The 19,340-nt window shown below is 40.8% G+C and overlaps 3 protein-coding genes across 6 annotated transcripts; 2 read left to right on the forward strand and 1 right to left on the reverse strand.

The window, feature by feature from the left end:
- Positions 1-540: 540 nt before the first annotated feature.
- gfod2 (glucose-fructose oxidoreductase domain containing 2) lies at positions 541-7,802 on the reverse strand. 3 transcript variants are annotated; one of them, XM_088992580.1, is made up of 3 exons: positions 7,497-7,802; positions 5,873-6,238; positions 541-3,623 (listed from the first exon to the last, which is right to left on the reverse strand). In XM_088992580.1, the coding sequence occupies exons 2-3, from the start codon at positions 6,123-6,125 to the stop codon at positions 2,731-2,733; spliced, it is 1,146 nt and encodes a 381-aa protein (XP_088848706.1). In that variant the 5' UTR covers positions 6,126-6,238; positions 7,497-7,802; the 3' UTR covers positions 541-2,730. The 3 variants fall into 3 exon arrangements, with proteins under 3 accessions (XP_088848706.1, XP_088848708.1, XP_088848707.1); XM_088992582.1 differs by having other exon boundaries at positions 7,493-7,802; XM_088992581.1 differs by lacking the exon at positions 7,497-7,802 and adding an exon at positions 6,318-6,397.
- Positions 7,803-8,129: 327 nt separating this feature from the next.
- Positions 8,130-9,417, forward strand: thap11 (THAP domain containing 11). The gene has a single exon (XM_088992584.1). The coding sequence runs from the start codon at positions 8,380-8,382 to the stop codon at positions 9,199-9,201; it is 822 nt and encodes a 273-aa protein (XP_088848710.1). The 5' UTR covers positions 8,130-8,379; the 3' UTR covers positions 9,202-9,417.
- A 500-nt stretch (positions 9,418-9,917) lies between these two features.
- Positions 9,918-18,661, forward strand: nrn1lb (neuritin 1-like b). 2 transcript variants are annotated; one of them, XM_088992586.1, is made up of 4 exons: positions 9,918-11,409; positions 12,179-12,271; positions 14,763-14,910; positions 16,871-18,661. In XM_088992586.1, exons 1-4 carry the CDS (start codon positions 11,403-11,405, stop codon positions 17,190-17,192), a joined length of 570 nt encoding a protein of 189 aa, XP_088848712.1. In that variant the 5' UTR covers positions 9,918-11,402; the 3' UTR covers positions 17,193-18,661. The 2 variants fall into 2 exon arrangements, with proteins under 2 accessions (XP_088848712.1, XP_088848711.1); XM_088992585.1 differs by having other exon boundaries at positions 9,918-11,308.
- Positions 18,662-19,340: the final 679 nt, after the last annotated feature.

A 19,340-nucleotide genomic window follows, 5' to 3' on the forward strand; every position in this document is an offset into this window, starting at 1 on the left:
AGATCTACACTGTCCCCTAGTGGCACAAGTAAATAACCGAACGGCCAAACCCCATTCCAGATTAGCCACTGTAAAGGAGTAGCTTCATGGTTCATCACACGATACAATACGAAAGACAAATACATGTTGGTTTTAACGGCTCGGCAGTCCATTCAATGAAGATAAATGCATACACTTCCAGGGAAATGCTCTTTCTCGGGTCCCGGACGGTTGATGCAGAATCATCACAGCAGCAGACTCACCGCCACACCCAAACCCCTCTTCAAGCAGAGTAGGGAATAGAAAGGGGGTGCGGTAGTAAAACAATCCAAACTGCAGATGTTAAACCATTTCAACTCACTTATTTAAAAATATAGAATTGCAATGTCCAGAAGCCGTTGGTGCGATTTTTTTTTTTGCAGTTCCACACACAGCAAAACATAAAAATAGCCGTTGTGATTACCTGCCACATAGAAACAGCTTTTTTTTCCTAAAAATAATTTTCCATTTTCTTAAATGAACGTGGTTTTTAATGTTATTAGCAGAAAGAAATAAAAACACTGAAAGTAATACACCTGTATTTATTAAAGGAAATGTTTCAGATAAGCAGTTCCCCAATTTAAACTTAACACATTGTGCTCAAAGAGGCATGCTCTGAATCAAACAATAAATAGTTCAGCTTCAAAATATTTCAGACAAAAGGGAATATTTTAAAGACCAGAAATGACTTTACACACCAAAACATAAATAATCTTCCGTTATATGGACAATTGTTAAAAGGTTTTGCAGTGTTTGCGAGTAGAGGAAGCACATTGTGTGCTAAATAATTTTACAGTATCAGTGCAAAAATATGATGATTAAGCTAAATCAGATGTTTGTAATTTTTTTTAATCTACTGAAAGGACTGAGCATTACTCTGTATGACATGTATCATGGAAACTTAATTTTATAGTACAGTAATGCACTGTTGGTTTAGTTCAAACAAAATGTGTGCCTTTGCAGAGCCCAAGTACATATAAAATGGGGGTTACTAATAACATAAATAATCTTAATGCTTTTATCAGTGACTACTGTACAATTATGACATCATCTGAGTCACGCCACATCCAATGGTTCAAATATAATAAAAGCTGTATTAGAGGCTTCACTTACTGAGTCTTATAAAAGGACAACAAATGTAAACTGAGTTTCACCCCATTTAGTTTTTGAATAGGTCAACGAAAACAATATTAAAATGTTGCTCCACAGCAAATGTTAATGAACTTTGTTTCATCTGGTGCAAGATTAAGATGAAAAGTAGAAAATATATGAACTGTGCACGTTTCACGCAATCAAAGCAGCTTGGCTCCTTCTCTTGAGTAAACATCAATGTGTAACAGATAAGAAAAAAAAAACTTGTCAAATGTATTTTTTCATACCACCAAACGTTTGCTCATTTTTAACCACAATGTGATGGAATTAGGATATTTTCTAGCACACAGTTGATGTAAGGAAAATGTGATTTTCTCCAAACTGCTTTTTGAAGGAGACCATAAATTGCTTTTGTTTGATAGATTAAAGCCATTTTGCCTGGGAATGCCTTGAGATCACTTTTCCCGCATAGCTTATTAAACACAGCCCATAGTATTTCAGATATAATTTAAACCTACGTCTCCCAATGGCCATGCATCAAAATTATTTTTTTATCCTGTTCGAGGTCACCGGTGAGCTCCAGCAAGTGAATCGCAGGGCACATATAGTCAACTATTTACACTCATACATATGACCATTTAGTCTTCAATTAACCTAAAATGAATGTTTTAGAAAAATGCCAGAATAAAGCCAGAATAAATTACACACAAGAAGGCCTGAGTTGAGAACCTCATGACTGTGAGGCAGACCCATGCTGCCCAAAACTTACAACTGTCCTATAAATTAAAAAAAAAAAAAACATCCAAGACATCCTGCAAAATGCATCAGTCTGCTTGTAAATTAAAATAAAATGAGCATTGTCATTGTGGAGCATCAGTAGAATTCTACCAGTGTTTACAAATGCATTTTTTGGGCAAATCACAGCAACGCTTTCAAATAAGGTGCCATTGGACTTGGATGTATAATAGTCTTCAAATAAACACCATCTAAAAAAGTTGTAAGCCTAATTACTTATAGGCAATAGGATATGAAGAAATTTTTCAATAGAGAAAACAAAATAGTGAAGAGACGCACCCTCATGCAAGCACAATATTCTATTCAACAGGTGGCAAAAAAAGAAGCTCCAAGTAGTCGTGTAGTGTAAACCGCAGTCCTTGTTGCATCAGATGTGTTTAGTAGTAGCACTCGTTAGCAATATTGGGCTTTCATTAATCATTTTAGGATTGATCAAAAATGCACTTTAACCATTACAGGTGAACTTAATTCAAACTTCTCTCAGCTTTAATCGACATGTCCAGCTTGCCAATATTTTTCTATTTGATACTGTTCTCGAAAAAAAGAGCTCAATCACTGACCTTTTGTCCTTTTTGCGGAAATTAAAATGACAACAAAAAAAACCCTTACATTGAAAACGTCACAGCTTGCTTCTTTTCTGACATGTGATGTTCAGTCAGTTTTTTACGTCGCCTTCGAGAACAGCGCACTGTGCAATCGGGATTGAAATATTGAACAGCTGGACAAGTACGTTGAAAAGTTGAGAGAAGCTCAAATAAGTTCAGCTCTAAATGTGAAAGGGCATTTTCTCCTAAAATATCATCCGAATACCTAAGATCTGAATATTTAGTTCTTATTTCTTTGCAGAGCCTCACACAAGTTATGATTGGGATCGGGCTCTTTATTCATAATCTCAACACACTCCCACTCTCCGCTAAAACTGGACCGCTTCACGGCCTCCACGACCGTCTGTACGTACAGGCCGTCTTCGAAGGTGGGCGCCATGGCAACCGGGCCACGTGCCCACAACCTGCGCTCCCGGTGTGCCTGGAAAGACTGTCTCAGGGCTTTGACCATGGCGCCCAACCCCAGCAGGTGCGGCAAAGGAATGTCTTTCACATGAGGTCCAGCCCAACTGCCGCCGCCAAGCAACAGCTCCTCCCGTTTACTACCGTTGCGTTGACCGTACAGTTCCGTCCCTCTGGCCACCAATCTCCCCGTAGATCCAACGACCATCACCTCATGCAAAAAGGATCCCGGCATGTTGAAGTTCAGGGTCACAGTGCAGCACACGCCGCCAGAGCACGGCCCCATCAACATTTGGAAGAAACAAAAGTCGTCGCCGGTGACTCGTCGGATGCCTCTTATAGTGTCATTCTGCTGTACGAAGGTGCGCAGCAAGCCGTGAACACGCTGGGCCCGTGTTCCGGTCAGGTAACTTAAAAGGTCGATGATGGCCGAGCCCACCGTGTGCAGGCCTCCGCCTCCCATCAGGTCCTCACAAGTCCAGCCGTACGATTGGTCCAAAAGGCTAGGCCCGTACACGCGCACGTCACACACTTGCACTTCACCGACGTATCCCTCCATCAGCAGCTGTCGCATTGCCGCAAAAGTGGGTAGGAAACGTAGTGTGTTACCCATGATGCTGAGCAGCTGGGGGTAATACCTGGCTGCGTTGACCATCTGGAAAGAATCCACAGCAGTGGTGGCTTTCTCACTGACAACATTCTTACCTATACCTGCAGAGAGACAAAAGGCAAAATGTATTATCATTATTATTCAGATATTGATGAGAAGGTTTCTTCAGCCGTCATCTGTACAAATGTGAAGGTTTCGGACGTTTCGCCTCCTATCCAAGAGGCTTCGTCAGCGAACTAAAGTCTGACTGGTCGTATCGGCCCTATTTATATATCCCTAATGTCCAGATATGGTGGCGCCGGACACAGCTATGATAGGTCCCTACTCTCAGGTTGGGGGGGCAGAGGACCCCTCCCTGTGGCCCCAGGGAGGCGTCCTCTGCCCCCCCAACCTTCACATTTGTACAGATGACGGCTGAAGAAACCTTCTCATCGATGGACCACTCCTGTACGACTGAGAGCTTACACAGACGTATTATTCAGATAATAACCCAACACAAGTGGATAAATCACAAGTTTTACGGGAGGGCAGTATGAAAGCAGAGCTTTCCCATTAAGTATAAATCGATCAAAGCGCGACTCTCGGCTTTTAGACCGTGAGAGTAACATTCACCAGGTGTGAAATGAATTAGCCAAATGTTCAACTTCCTGCAACAAGAGATGTGGTGCTTGTGGTGGAGCTTAGGACCACTTGGCTGGGTGGGACACACTCAGCAGGATGTTGCAACTATAAGAGGAAGCTGAGGTCAATGCTCAGGAATTCCATTAGATACAGTAACTACCTACAGTAGCTTCATTTTGTATTGAGCATGCTGGTCTTCTGGCATTCTTGTGTATAAGTTTCCATTTGTTTTTCTTATTTAAATCTATTATGAGTCAATGCACGGTTGCCGGGTTCCACTTAACTTCACACAACATACAGACGCTCCCCAATTTACGAACATTCGAGTTACGAATAAACGGTACATATGCATTTTTGCGGGTACAGTATGTCGAAAAATGTTCGGACGGAGATGCTGTAAATTAGATTTTGTATTGCTCGCTTGCAATTGGCTGCGTACTGTGCTTCACGCACACGCACGCAGACAGACACATTGGAGGGTTCGAAGGCTGGATGTTTATGCGACGGACACCAAGGCTGACCAATTAGCGCCCGGCCATGCTGAAGTATTGCCAACGAGTTCAGGCCCTGATCCGCCGATCTCGCTTATGATTGGCTGCGTAGAGTATGTGGGCGGGGAGGAAATCCCTCTTACCAGTTAAGGCTCCAGGAGGATGTGTTGAAAAACAAAAAGTAATAACAAAAAAAGTAATAACTTCCTGAAGACCCAAGGATATATGTCGTCGTACTACAGTAAGTGTGAATTTATTTTATGACTATTAGAGCGTCTGTGTCTTTTACTTCCCCGTTCAGTATTTGACTTAAACATACATTCCATACAAAATATAGCACTGAAGCAACTTCTTCTTCTTTTCCTTTCGGCTTTTCCCTTCGAGGGGTCGCCACAGCAAATCAGTGTCCTCCATCTTTACTAACGAACAAATTCACCGCTCGGAACGTATCTCGTTCGTATGGTGGGGAAGGTCTGTAATTGATTAATAGCTTGATCAAATGCTACCAGGATGGCACAAGTTTGCGTGTCACAAAGTAATTCGCACTTCCATTTGACAGGAAGTTGTTTAAATGAGACACATTTGCTTCCCTATGAAATGCCATTCAGCAAGTTGGCTGACCACATCGTATATTATAGCAGGCTTTGGGGGACTTACTTGTAATGAGTTTCGGTTTTGTGGTTGCCTCACTGTTTGCTGTGGAAGGCTAAAGCTTCCACATCTTACTCCGCACCTCTTTTATAGCTTAACAGGCTTTGGGAACACTCCAAGTCCGAACTCATGCACTGGGGAGGGATGCTCTTCGGGAGACGCCACTAACGACAGAGATTTCTGTAGCTGGGTGTAGACATGATGATGCTATGATCCTATGTCACGGTCATTCTTAAATTACCAGAACGGTCATTCTTAAATTATTAGTCGGACATCAAAACCTGAATCATTCCATTGTTGAACATAAAACTAAGCCACTGCTCTTTTCTTTTGCTTTTCCTTTTGGCTTTTCCATTCAAGGGGTCTTTTTCCTTGCGGATTATTTTGCCAAATTGTGATCTTTCAAAACAGTTTCCGAAAATACAATCTTTTACAGCCAAACGATCATATGACAATTACGTGATTGGTCCTGATTTCCTATCGCGCGAGTGGATCGCGACAACTCTAATGATAACACCTCAACTGCAGCTGCCACAATACTATTGTTCAGAACTGTCTTGTGCGTGTGTGTGTTTCTGACCTCTTACCCAGTGCTTTGACAGCAATCTGCCGCGTCATTGAAGGGGGAATATAGATGCAAACAAGGTCAACGTCTTGATGTAGCAGGACGTCATCAGATCGACTAGTGTGAAACGGGATACTGAGCTCCTTTGCCAAGCTGCACGCTTCCTCTTCACTCCTCCCCCAGAGTGCATGGACCTCAAACCCCTCCGCTTTCAGCATAGGGACCAGCACCCGAGCTGTGCTTCCAGTCCCAAACACACCGACTCCAGGCAGCATGACTGCAGCTTGCTGTGGCCTTATGTCAAAATCATGGCTACTACACACATCCTGATTGTGAAGTCAGCAATCTACCAGGATCTTCTCTGGTCTTTTGAAGTTAGACCTTCCCCCTGAAACATCACAAAAAGACAACTAAAATGTAAATACTTTTAATAGACAGCCTCATTTCTGCGTATATTACTCTCTCACCAGCTCAAATGACAAGTGAGAAGAAACCAGTTGACCTGACAGGATGCCTTGTACTCTGCAAATAACTGAATAAAGCCTCCCCCCGAGTAATGATGTGAGCAAACACAGTATGGTTCATCTGCAAGCTGCAGTGAGACAGAAAAATGTTGCACAGACAGATAGAACAAATTTTCTGATCTGCAGTCGAACAGCAAATTATTTTGTCTCACCATATCTTTAACATGTCATTCCTCTCACACAGCTGCTTCATTTATACCTGGGTCGAGCAGACTTTACACAGATCTGATTGGCAGATGTTTTGTATTAACACCAAATCAGTGACTAGTTTTAATGAGATGAGATAACATTTATTCGTTTCACATTGGAGAAATTCCCAATTCACAGCAGCAAAGATGATGATGAAAGCAAGAGCAAAAGTCACAATTTGTTGATCAATCAAAGGCAACATTGATTGAATGTGCAAAATAAGACATAAACAAATAAATTGTTTAATTAAATACATTTTAAAATTTCTTCCAAATTCTGATTAGATCGGTTATCATTTGGGCTTTTCCCCCCAACTTACTGATCTGCGGCAAAATCCTGATTGTGTACTGTAAAGCATGATGCAAAGTGCATTAGGCATATTTATTTGACATTTGTAAATTCCGTTGAGGGCGTTTCACGGCCGATTTTTATCGCTGAGGTCAAACGTCAATTGTGAAGCCAGCATTTGGAATGTGGCAGTAGCACCCGACTACGTTATTCTATGCAGGAGGCTTAGCTGAAACCTCGCTAAACCGTCCGCATTTACTGCTCACTCATGTGTTCTGAAGAGGGGGGAACCAGTTTATCTGAAACTTGCAGGTTATAAATTTAAGATACCCGGTAGCTCTGTTTGTTTTGATACCTACGATATACGCAGCATTGTGGGCACCAGACGTCCCATTTTCACGAACAACAACAAGTGAACGTGGCAGTGTAATTCAATGATTAACATGACAAGGCGGACCTCATACACAGACGATCCAGTGAGCATTGTGATAAGGTTTGCTAGCACGTTTACCAGCTAATACGCTAGCCGCGACAAAGACAGGTCAAACACAGTACAAGCAAAGTTACAACTGAACTTTAAAAAATATATAGCCCTTGACATATGTCAATTTATATAAATATGCACACGTAACGTTTACTACCTACTGTGTTTATGCAGTCGAGTACCCCAAGAACAGCAGCAAGTGATCAGCCGGGCGCTGCCCTGTTGCTAATGGTAACTTCAGCAGATGCATGGTAGTGAATTCTCAACCAGAGATGTTAAAAAAGTGAAGATGCTTGCAAAGAACGAAACACAGAGCAAGACTACAAAGTATTATCTTCCTCATTCTCGTAAAATCCCATATGGATATTATTCATACTTTTATTAATTTATCAATAGTGTAAAATCATTGATGTAAGAATTTCAATGTGTTCTAGTTATCCAGGTGATGTTTGTGCACAGGGCGTTTCCGTCGCTGTCAATCAGCATATTTCCCCGGAAGTACCAATGACAAGTAATTAAAAAAGGTCATTTAAAAACACAACCAATTTTGTAAAATCATTTTCATTTTATATTAAGTTGAAATAAATATGCTTAGATAGATACAAATATAATTTTTGTTCAATTGAAAAACGCATGTAACATCACAAAAGGAGCCACCGGTGGCAGTAGCTATTTTTTGTCAGACATGGACACGGCACGCAAAGCATGATGGGATTTTTAGTCCTAAATGTCGGCTGATGTGTTGACATCCGACAAAAGAAAAAACTAAGCGTCGTTTTACAAAACATCAGCCACTGATATTGTATACATGTACGTTTTATTTGAGCTCAGTCTTCATAAAATCGTACAAAGTTAAGGTCTTGTACAGCAAAAAAAATCACCACGTTCGCTGTAAAACAAACAGGAAGTGGTTAGCGTTGTGGGACGTGTAGTTCCGGCTACAGGCCATTAAAGAAGATATCGCGCACAATAAAGAAAGTGCAAGAAAAGCATTGTAATTGGCCGCGCGGATTGACTTTGGGTGCTAAAGGCGTCTGTGTTACAATGCCTGGATTCACGTGCTGTGTCCCCGGCTGCTACAGTAATTCGCATCGCGACCGGGACTTGCGCTTCTACACGTTCCCGAAAGACAACACACTCCGAGAGCTGTGGCTGAGGAACATCTCCCGTGCGGGGGTCAGCGGCTGTTTCAGCACCTTCCAGCCCACCACGGGGCACCGGGTTTGCAGCGTGCACTTCGTGGGTGGAAAGAAAACCTACACTATCCGAGTGCCGTCGCTTTTCCCCCTGAGGGGTGTGAACGAGCGCAGTAGTCGGCGAGGCAGAGGGAGGAAGTTATCGACGGCGGCTGCAGCCCCCACCGGGGTCGTCATCAACACCGTGCTGGGGAACACAGCCGAGGTCGCTGTGGCCAACGCCGGCGGCGAGGCCCTCGACGACAGCATCACAGTGGTGCAGATCGGCCATAACGGAGAATATCTGGGCACTGCACGGCTGCCCGTGGCGACGGGGGCGCCGTTGACCGCCCCTGTCGGCGCGTCCACCGAACCCAGCGCCATTACGGTGGCTGCAGACTCCTCCTCCTTCGTGGAGGCGAAGCATACGGTCGTACAGTACGTCAGCGTGACCAGCAGCCCGCTGGACCACTCGTACTCGCTGACCACCGACACCACGCCTGCTGAGTTGTTGCGCAAACTCAACGAGCAGCGGGACATCATCGCCCTCATGGAGGTCAAGATGAAGGAGATGAAGGCCACCATCCGTCAGCTGCGGGTGATGGAGGCCAAGCTGCAGGAGGAGGTGCGGGAGCGCGACCGGCTGCTGGGTGGCTACTCAGTGCCTCTGAACGTCAACAAGAAAATCTAGCTGGAGACGAGCGAGTGTGGATGAAATGAGGAACATTCAGCCTTTGTACACAAATATATTTTCAATAACTGCATAGCTGATTTTCGTAGACCTGATCATGTGTAAAGATATCTAGTTGTAGTTGTATAACTGGTAGTGCCATATTGAAAGCGTTTTGAGCATGTTTTCAATTCAGCGCACTAGAACAACAGTTGTCTCACCCCCCCCCCCCCCCCTCCCACAATACCACTCTAAGACATTTTGGCACACTAACGGCAACACTGGTTCATCAGGAGGACAACTACATATTACGAGTGAGGCAAGACTGCACTCGTTGACATTTGGGTAGTATACCACAACTAGTAGTTAAAATGTAAACTAATTTCACAATGTCACATATCAAGGATTGAGCCTTGATTTGATATCCAGAATAGGGTTGTGTACTTGTATACTCTTTGTACTCGCGAGACAATTGAATACACGTGGAGAATGACTGTGTCTCTTCATTTGATCTATTTAGTGCTTTCACAGCCGCTGCAGGTGTAAACGAAGCACATAAACAACATACGATAAAACATTCTCAATGATACAAACATCAACCAATTAAAAAAAAATCATTTTTGTAATACAGTAAAGTCTCGTTATATCGATATCGGATATATCGATAGTCCCGGTTATATCGATATTTTTTCGGACTCCCTTGAATATCGATATAACGAGACTTTACTGTAGTACCATTTTATGAAGTCAATAGTCGTGAGTATCTTGCTTTCCTTAAGCTTTTTGATGAGGTGTCAAAGTCATGGCCCGCGGGCCAAATCCGGCCCGCCACATCATTTTTTTCGGCCCGCGAAAGCAAATCAAACTTGTTAAATTCCATGATGATTGCTAAAATGTGAGCCAAAATTTCATATTTTTGGATGTCAACCACAATAAAAGTCATTATACTTGACTTCAGATTTGAAAACGATTTTATTCATTAATTTGCTGTGTGCTCTATATGTAATATTTGAAGGGATTTAAACATTCTAATGGGTTTCCCAAATTCATAACGGCCCTCGAGAGGAAACCATAACTACAATGTGGCCCGCGGCAAAAAATGACTTTGACACCCCTGGACTAAAGCAACACTAGTAGTGGGCGGGGGGGGGGGGGGGGACATTTCAGTTCTCGTGCGCAGAATTGGCTTACTAGTACACAGAATTTAAGATGGATTTGAAGAATATTGAGTAAATGCTTAAATGACATTCTGTGGCGTCATCTCTAACAGTTGTTTGATCAACTTTACATGGTTTGCATAGTCTTACAAGATAGACTACTTTGAATATGAGAGCTGGGATAAAACATTTTTAGTCCAGGATGTTCATTTTCTCGAGTGAATTGAAATTAGAAGTAGTTGTATTAAGTTCATCCTGTCTACTTGATATCTAATTTAAAACAGATTCTTTTCTTACAGACAGTGTGTTGTAGGTGTTCAAATACCTGACATGTTTCGGCGTATACTTCCGCCTTCGTCCGAGTGTCACGGATGTTGTTGTGACGCGCCTTTTTTCAGCTGGTGTTGCGATGAGGGCGTGACCTACCTGTCAAATCATGAAGTGATTCCTCTTTTGCAGTGGTCTGTGATGGTTGATTTATGGTGTTCCAGTTGTGCTTGTTTGTTTATTGCTCTTGTTTGTATTGTTGCTGTCTCCTTCTCACACTCCTTCTTGTGCTCTTTTTTTCTCCTTCCTGTCTCACCGATGTATGATTTATTGCATGACTTGCATGGGATTTCATATATTGAGTTGCATTTATTTTCCGGGTGTATTTTGTCCTTTGGGTGTACCAAGATCTTGGAACACCCAGTGCACAAGAAGATCTTGGTACACCCAAAGGACACCATAAATCAGCCATCACAGACCACTGCAAAAGAGAAAATCACATCATGCACTGGAAGAAGATCAGTCATCCGCACCGAAGAAAACAAACATCAGCGCTGGATCAGGGAGGCCATTGAAATCCGTAAGCGAGAACCAAGGACCATCAGGGATGAGTGAATTTACATGCTCTCTACCACCTGCAGCAGTATTCTGGAGGGACGAGCGGACAGCGAGGGGGGGGGGGGGTGACTTGCCAGATTTCACAGGTAGGTCACGCCCTCACAGCAACACCAGCTGAAAAAAGGCGCGTCACAACAACTTCTGTGACACTCTGACGAAGGCGGAAGTATACGCCGAAACATGTCAGGTATTTGAACACCTACAATAGACTGTGTAAGAAAAGAATCTGTTTTAAATTAAAAAAAATGAAATTAGAAGTGTTTTGTGACAGATTAGCGTGTTGAAAAAATACATTTGACTAAATGCTTATGGGGGCGTTTATGCAGTCTTTTTCAAATTTCTTTCAGGAAAAGACCCAAATTTGAAAATTGGAAACCTTTTGGTACCATGACATTTTTTTATTGCTATAGTGTTGACCCGTTGGACTGTACATCATGTGATGCAAAAGAGCTGACATTAATGTATTACAACATACTTTGTGTGCCTGATCAAGAAAATATTTTACAGCATTTAATATTTAATAATAAACTTTGACCCTTCTTCAAAGCAGAGAACCCATATTAAATTCCAATTGTGTGTGTGTGTGTGTGTGTGTGTGCAATAAAGGTTCTAAATACTAAAGACCGGAAATTAGAATGCTTTAATCTAGTGTGTTGTGTTAGGATGTGTTAGTCCAATCCTCTCATGACACACACACACACACACACACACACACACACACACACACACACACACACACACACACACACACACACACACACACACACACACACACACACACACACACACACACACACACACACACACACACACAACGACTAATCCAGCAGGTTCCGTGCCTCTGCGCATTCTGTACTTTTGCAATCTCATGAATTCCCGACGGATGGTGGAAGGGCGCTTCAGAACTTGTGGATTTCCATTCATCAGGAGCATCACATCAGATTTTGTTTTTGTAGAAGGGACTCATCTCTGTGGGACTCTGCTGAGCCCAATGATGAAGTCCCAGGCAGGCGCCAGGGCTCTTCTGCTGCCCATCATCTTCTCCATCGGTAAGATTCTTTCTGTTTGGTCTTTAAAAGTGCATGTGTGTATTATGTGAAAGTTTCCAGAACTTTCTTTTGATTGGCATGATCGGGAAACTATACAGTATGTCAATGAGTTTGCCCATTTGTGGATTTTTTGGTGCATCTTCCCGTTATTTTCTGAAAAAAAAAAGACATAATGTCTAATATGAAAATGTTGATTTGCTGCCAGAGGGAATTACGTTGCATTGAAAGAAGCTTCATTTTGTCAGGCAGTTTTTTCAATTGTAATAATGTCCTTTTCTCCCACTTGAAGGGATTCATAGTCAACCACAAACCTTTTGGGTTATCGTTATTTAGCGCTCTGTGCCCATGCAGCCCACATGGATGATGAAGGGACACTACATTGGTTTATATTTGTCAGGCTAAATTGTTGAAGTTCCTGACTCCAACAAGACTTGGCAGGTGGTTCAATAAAAAAAAAAAAACAGATTAAATAATCAGCAACAACAGCAATACGTTTGAGTTTGAGTGGAATACTTTTGAACATTTCTGTTAAATTAAAGAAATTAAGGTAACACATTGAAATGGTTCTGTTTCCTACTGTCACCTTGAGCAGGTTAGGGGCTAGAAAATTGATGAATATGCTGAGTTAAATGTTTGGCACTGTCAGCAGTACTGTGAGCACTATGGGGGCTGGTAGTAGCTCATTTTTGCAGTTTTGTGCTTTTGAACCTGAAAGTTTCCGTTACAATGCCCATTGTGAAAAAAAAACTGACTTTAAGGACAACCGACATCACTTTTTTGTTTCCTAACTGACATCAGAAAAACGTTTTATAGCATCTAAAGTACCCAAAACACGCAGTATGATATTTTTAGTCAAATGCAAAACACCAATAAAAATGACTTAAAGTGTCCAAAATCTGCAAAAAAAATGAACCCTGAAGTGGCCAGTTTCAGAAGGTCCCGCCCCCATGTTCGTGGTGTCACCCCAAGACGTCTTGCCTTGCTGGAGAATCAAAACAATGGCTTCAGATTCAGAGAATATGCTTTCTTGTTACTCATCCAGTTATGAATATGATTCAAATAGTTCTGAAGAGGAAAGCATACATGTTTGCAATCGATTAAATAATTTATTTTGTGCCATTTTGAGGCAATTGGGGGAGGGAAATGTAGCACTAAAAAAGAGGCAGAAAATGGCGACAAAGCTCCGTGTAAGGAATTAATCAGCTCATTTTAATCAATTGCAAACATTGATGCTTTCCTCATTAGAACTATTTGTACAGCAAAAAGCATTGACGTGATGGAAGGACTGCTACAATGTGTCCTTTTTTTGGTCAGGGGCGTTCCTTCAGTGAAGTAAGGTGAGGACTCGTCACCAACTCAAAAACAAGACTTCCGTAATATTCAGCGCAAGTCTTAAAACGTAAAATATAGCTAGATGCGGGGGAATCTTTGTAAAATACGCTCAGTAGAAGTCATTTGAACCCATTTTACAAATTATGGACACAACTTGTCCGGAGACGTCGGTTATCTTTTAAAGATGCAATTAAGATATCATTTGTCTTCTTCTTCAAGCTTTGAGCTGTTTATTGCCACTCCCAGTTCAACTTTACTACCAAACTTAACACAAACAAAAATGTAATTGTTGATATAAAACAACCACGTAGTGGATACTTAAAGTTAAATTAAAGTTTATATTTAGATGGATATTTGAGCACAAACGAAAAAAAACACAGGTTGACAAATAATATTGCAAATAGAGGCAGAACGATAAACAATTTCCATGTGTGGAACATCAAATTTTATTTTAAACACTTGAGTGTAACTGCACAAAAACGATTGTATTAGTATCAATATAGCTTTAACCACGAATGGATCGATCAGAAAGTCTGTTTGCTAATAATTAGTTTGTTTGAATTAACACGATAAATGCTACAAATACACTACCTTTCCAGACTTTGATAAATGTCTTCAACAAATGTCACATTTACAGTACCCGACAAATCAAAATGACGAGAAGAAACCCATTGCATCCTAAACTCTAATAATAATCAGCATAACAAATAAAAAATGACATAAAATGAAGGTTTCATGTTTTTCATGAGTTTGGAAATAAGTTAGTTTGGTGGAGAGACAATTAACCAACACCAACCAGAAGTGGAATACATCCTGACTTATAGCGCAATTAGACAGCGTTAGCAAATGGAACCAAAACCGATGAGCAAGATAGCAAAATTGTGAAGCGATAAACCTTTCCAGAAGGTTGTCTTTTGTGTCTTATGTAAGGCTACAATGCGCACACACAATGCGTAATCCTTCCAGATGAATACAACACATCATATTTTTACATCCATTTGATCCTTGCAAGCATATGGACATTGCATTTTATGAAACTACATGAAATCTCCCTACCATCCAAGTGAAATTATATTGTTTTGACCCTAATGGCGCAGTTTGCATGTGTTCAGTAAATATTGAAATATAACTTTATTGCAACATTTTCATTTTTCTGCAGGTTTGGTCCAAGTATGTCACGGAGCTGCAATTGCTATTTCATGTGGTTCCATCTACAGGAGTTTTGCACAGTGTTTGCTGACACTCGGGGATAGTTTGGTGGTAACACAAAAAGACCAGGACACGCAGGACATTGACACAATCTGCCGGTGAGAATCAGGCTATCTTCATCAAAAACTGGGGACGAGCCAGTGCTGATAGCAAATATCAGTTTCAGTCTGATAACTACCTTATTATAAGGCACGCATTTATGGAGGCTGTTAATACACGACACTGATAACACAAAACAAACAAAAAAAAGATACAGAGAGAAAGAATCAACTGGGCTCACACTCACACCTAGGGACAATGCAGAAAGTTCAATCAGCCTGCCAAGCATGCTTTTGCAATGTAGAATGCAAGTGGATTACCTGGAGAAAATCCACACAGTCACTGTGAGAACATGCAAATCCCACACATTTATGCCAGAGCTGGAATCGAACCGGTTACCTCTGCTTTGTACGTGCTAACAACTCGATCACCAGGCCGCCCTGACTGACAGTCTGTCTTTTGTTGTTAGATAAATTTGTTTGTGTCTTAACTATTACCATAATCCTAAACCTAATTGGAAATAGTAATAATAATACATTTCATTCATCAGCCCCTTTCAAAACTCTCAATGTCACTTTACAGTTACAGGATAGTTCATAATAACACTTCACATTAGGAAAAAACCATCAGACTTGTGCAAAAAGCAAAAATATATAAAAAAGATATTTAAAAAAATCTATATAAAAAAAGCAAAAAAATACTCCAACTAGAATATTATAAAGTGGCACGTGTTAACTGACTCCCATTCATCACAAGTTCGACTGTGAATTACTACATCGGTGAACAGTCACGTCCCCAGTTCTAAGAGGGTGTGTACACTTATGCAAACACATTAGGTCAGTTGTTTATTTTTTTACATTTTCTCTTAAAAATATTGTATTTTCTTCCAATTGAATTGCACAGGCTATATATTACATTGACTCATTCACTGCCAGTCACAAATTTATTTGGAATTGAAAATATGACATAGAGCGCCATTCCTGAATTCATTCGTTTTTTGTTTTTTCATGCTTGGTTGCCGATAAAGAGCTGGCTAGACATCTGGCAATGTCTTTTCCCTTCCACAAGGAGGCAGCATTTTACTTTTTTCCATCTTAGCACTTTGTTCCAGCTTCAGCTGTTGTTAAAGCGCTATATAAACCAACATGTATGTATTGCATTCTATTTTGGACATCCACCCTCAGTTCAAGCTCATGTAACTCTAGAGTCTAGACCAGGCATGGGCAAACTACGGCCCGCGGGCCACATACGGCCCGTTAGGCTTTTTAATCCGGCCCGCCGAACCTGCCCAAATTATAGTAAAAACAGCGTCTGAAACTCATGACAAAAAGTCAGCGGACAACAGGGCAGATAACTGAAAAGTTGTCTGCCCCATCTTTCACAACCTGAAGCACAACGAGACAACTAATCACATTAATAAATTATGGACATAACTTGTCGGCAGGCGTCGGTTGTCCTTTAATGCTTTAGGCTTAGTATTTCCGGCCCAAACACTCCCTCTAAATGCTCCTGGCCCGGCCCCTCTGTCAAATTTTAGAACCCAATGCGGCCCGCGAGTCAAAAAGTTTGCCCACCCCTGGTCTAGACCAATTGTTGTTCTTGTGGGGAATTCCCCATAGTTTCTATGGGGAATTCCTTACAGGTTAAGAACCACTGCTCTCGACCCATATCATTTAGGAATTAATTATTTTTTATGATATAAGAAGAGAGTCTTAGGTTTCTTACGCTGGATTGAATCTTTATGTAGTTCCAAAACTCAATATTCTGTGGGTCCTGGAATTCTAGTGACAATGACAAAAACCCTGTGGACACATATTTGCACATCTGGCAGTGAATGAGTTTTTAATGGTGGAAAAATGTGAAATTATTTATCTTGGGATCATATTTGTACATCCCAAAAACTAAGTATTTAAACTAGAGTGTGCAGATTTCCAACATCAGACTGTACTGTATGTGATAATAATAATAATTTATGGCTTCATTCCACACGTAATGATCTTCACCTCCTATTTCCACAAGGTCCTGGAATGACTTCCATACTTGTGCCAACGCAGCCATGTCTGGCTGTCCCAGAGAAGCAGCGACTGTGTGGGAGTCCCTAAGACAAGAATCCAGGAAGGCCCAGTTTTCGGGAAACCTCTACAACATGTGCGCCAGCCTCACCACCCTCGCGCCCAGCACTGTGCCTGCACCGCTGACCCCTCCCACCTCGCTGACCCCTCCCACCTCGGATCAGACCAACCAGGAAACACTGAAAGGGAGAACATCCCAATGGGTCCCATCTCTCACCATGATGATCTTTCCAACATGCAGCACTTTGTTAGTGCTGCTCAAGAACTAGCAATGGATCAAAGTGTGGGAATTTTCTTAATTTTTGCAAAGAGACATTAGTATGACCACTTGTTTTCACAACAGACTGTACTGTATATAGTCCTATATTTAATGTATATTCTGACCCGAGAGCTGACAAAAAAGTACTGTAATTGTGAAGCTGCTTCGGAATACACCAGATCAGGAGAAGAAAAATACTGGACCATCTTTATAACTTTTCAAACCACAATCACAGAGAGGGAAGGGATCCAAACACATTTGCACAGATCATAGGTCAGGAGCGTTTGTGATTAGGTCTCAAACTCAGAATCTGAATTTCCGTGACCGAGTCAAGAAGACTTATTGTTACTTTTGTTCCGGTTTTAAAATGTACTTCAGCGTGATCAGATGAAATGCCTCGTTCTCAGAGTTTTGCCTAAGATAAGCAGACTGCAAGAGTTTGTCAGGCTTTGATTGGACTGACTGTTTTCTGACTGATATGAAAAAGCATTATTTTTGTTAAAATTCGTCACACATTTATTTTAATTTCTCCCGTTGATGACAAATCTCATTTTAAGCCTTTCAGGGACAGCGGTTACTACAGTGAACAGCTTATCATGTTATTAGGTTACAGGGTACATGGATACTGAATCAATTCCATTTGCTTGTAATTCTTGCAATCACAACCCTGATAACACAGAATAAAGTACTCAAAATGTCCATTGATCCATCCCAGGCATACACACATACATGTAATATATAATTCTTGGGGGGTTAATTCAAATTTTAGGAATTAAAATATAAATTCAAGGTACAGGTAGTAGTTTAAAATAATATTAGAAATTTTATTAAATATAAATAAAAAAATTAAAAAAGTATTACAAATGGCACCAATTCATTAGAATGCCTTATTTTAAAATTATCGATAGCATTAATAATCTGATACTTTTATGCTTCACAAATATCAAATGTATCAATACTGTTAACATTTTTTTATTACAGAAATTTTTATGTTTTAAAATTGAGTTTTTCAGCAAGTGAGTACTGGGAGTATTTGCACATCTGTGTGCATAATCTTAATACCCTTAAACGGTTTCATAACAACCATGGCATGAGTCTATTAATCCTGTCTGTCTTTATTCATTCGCTGTTGCATCCATTTCCAAACCTTTGAAACACTCTTCAAGCCCTCTGAGAAATGTTATAATGAACTGAGCGTGAGGGGGATTGCTCACGTGACATTAAAAAAAGTCAGAGTTCAGGTGTCAACGCACCATCACTGCAGCATAATGAATATTAAGAAGCATCATCTGCTGAGTCAGACATTGTGTTATATAAAATATTACTCTACAGTATTAAACTTATATTAAAGTCAACATTTCAATCGTGCAATTTTATATAGTACTGTAATTCACAAACTATCATGAATGTTGATTCTTGTGGAACATAATGAAATCCAGTTAAGTAGGCCTGTTAATTAAAACTGTACAATAAAAACTGGAATGGTATTTCCAAAACCAAGGGTGTTAAATGCATATTTGTCATGGGCCACATTGTATTTTCGGTTTCTGACGGGGCCATTCTAACGAGAAACTCAAAGAAATGTTTCATTGATTCATATGACACATGCTGAACAAATTGATAAAAACTCGTTTTGAAATCAGAAAACAAAAAAAAAAACATCTGTAATATCCTAATATCTTTGTTTACCCTCAGTAGATGTCTTAGTTCTGCTGAAAAGCATTTTTTCCTTTACAGATGGTGAAATATTGCAATTATACATTTTCCCCAAGTCTTACAATCATGTTAAAAACAATGAATAGCACGCAAGGTTTGGATTTCTCTTCTCTTGTGGACAACAGATGGTGTGCAACGTCAAACATGTTCAGGATTACAGAGTGCCGTGTGCCAGATTGTTTTCTCTGTTCTATAGGACCGGGGCATAAACAAATGCAAACATTCAATAGGCTGATGTCATCACAAAGCCACTGACAGGACACTGGACATTGTTATTTTGAGTAGGTCAATGATCTGCTCTGTCTTTACGTGCTGAGGCCTCAATTTTATCTTCCACTGGTATTTTTTCCTTAAGCATTCTCCATTATCATTTTCTAAAACACTCACTAAACACATGATTTTGCATTTCAGCAGAAAATAATTATTTATTTTAATTGAATGT

This window comes from Hippocampus bargibanti, linkage group LG03, assembly GCF_051943395.1.
Source record: "Hippocampus bargibanti isolate YZ-2025 linkage group LG03, ASM5194339v1, whole genome shotgun sequence".
Lineage (NCBI taxonomy): Eukaryota > Metazoa > Chordata > Actinopteri > Syngnathiformes > Syngnathidae > Hippocampus > Hippocampus bargibanti.

Coding starts and splice junctions, on each gene's coding strand:
- gfod2 (XM_088992580.1), bottom strand. CDS start 6,125: ATGCTGCCTGGAGTCGGTGTGTTTGGGACTGGAAGCACAGCTCGGGTG. Junction 3,624..5,872: donor GATTGCTGTCAAAGCACTGG/GTAAGAGGTCAG, acceptor GTCTCTCTGCAG/GTATAGGTAAGAATGTTGTC.
- nrn1lb (XM_088992585.1), top strand. CDS start 11,212: ATGAGTGAATTTACATGCTCTCTACCACCTGCAGCAGTATTCTGGAGG. Junction 12,272..14,762: donor GCCCATCATCTTCTCCATCG/GTAAGATTCTTT, acceptor ATTTTTCTGCAG/GTTTGGTCCAAGTATGTCAC. Junction 14,911..16,870: donor GACATTGACACAATCTGCCG/GTGAGAATCAGG, acceptor TATTTCCACAAG/GTCCTGGAATGACTTCCATA.
- thap11 (XM_088992584.1), top strand. CDS start 8,380: ATGCCTGGATTCACGTGCTGTGTCCCCGGCTGCTACAGTAATTCGCAT.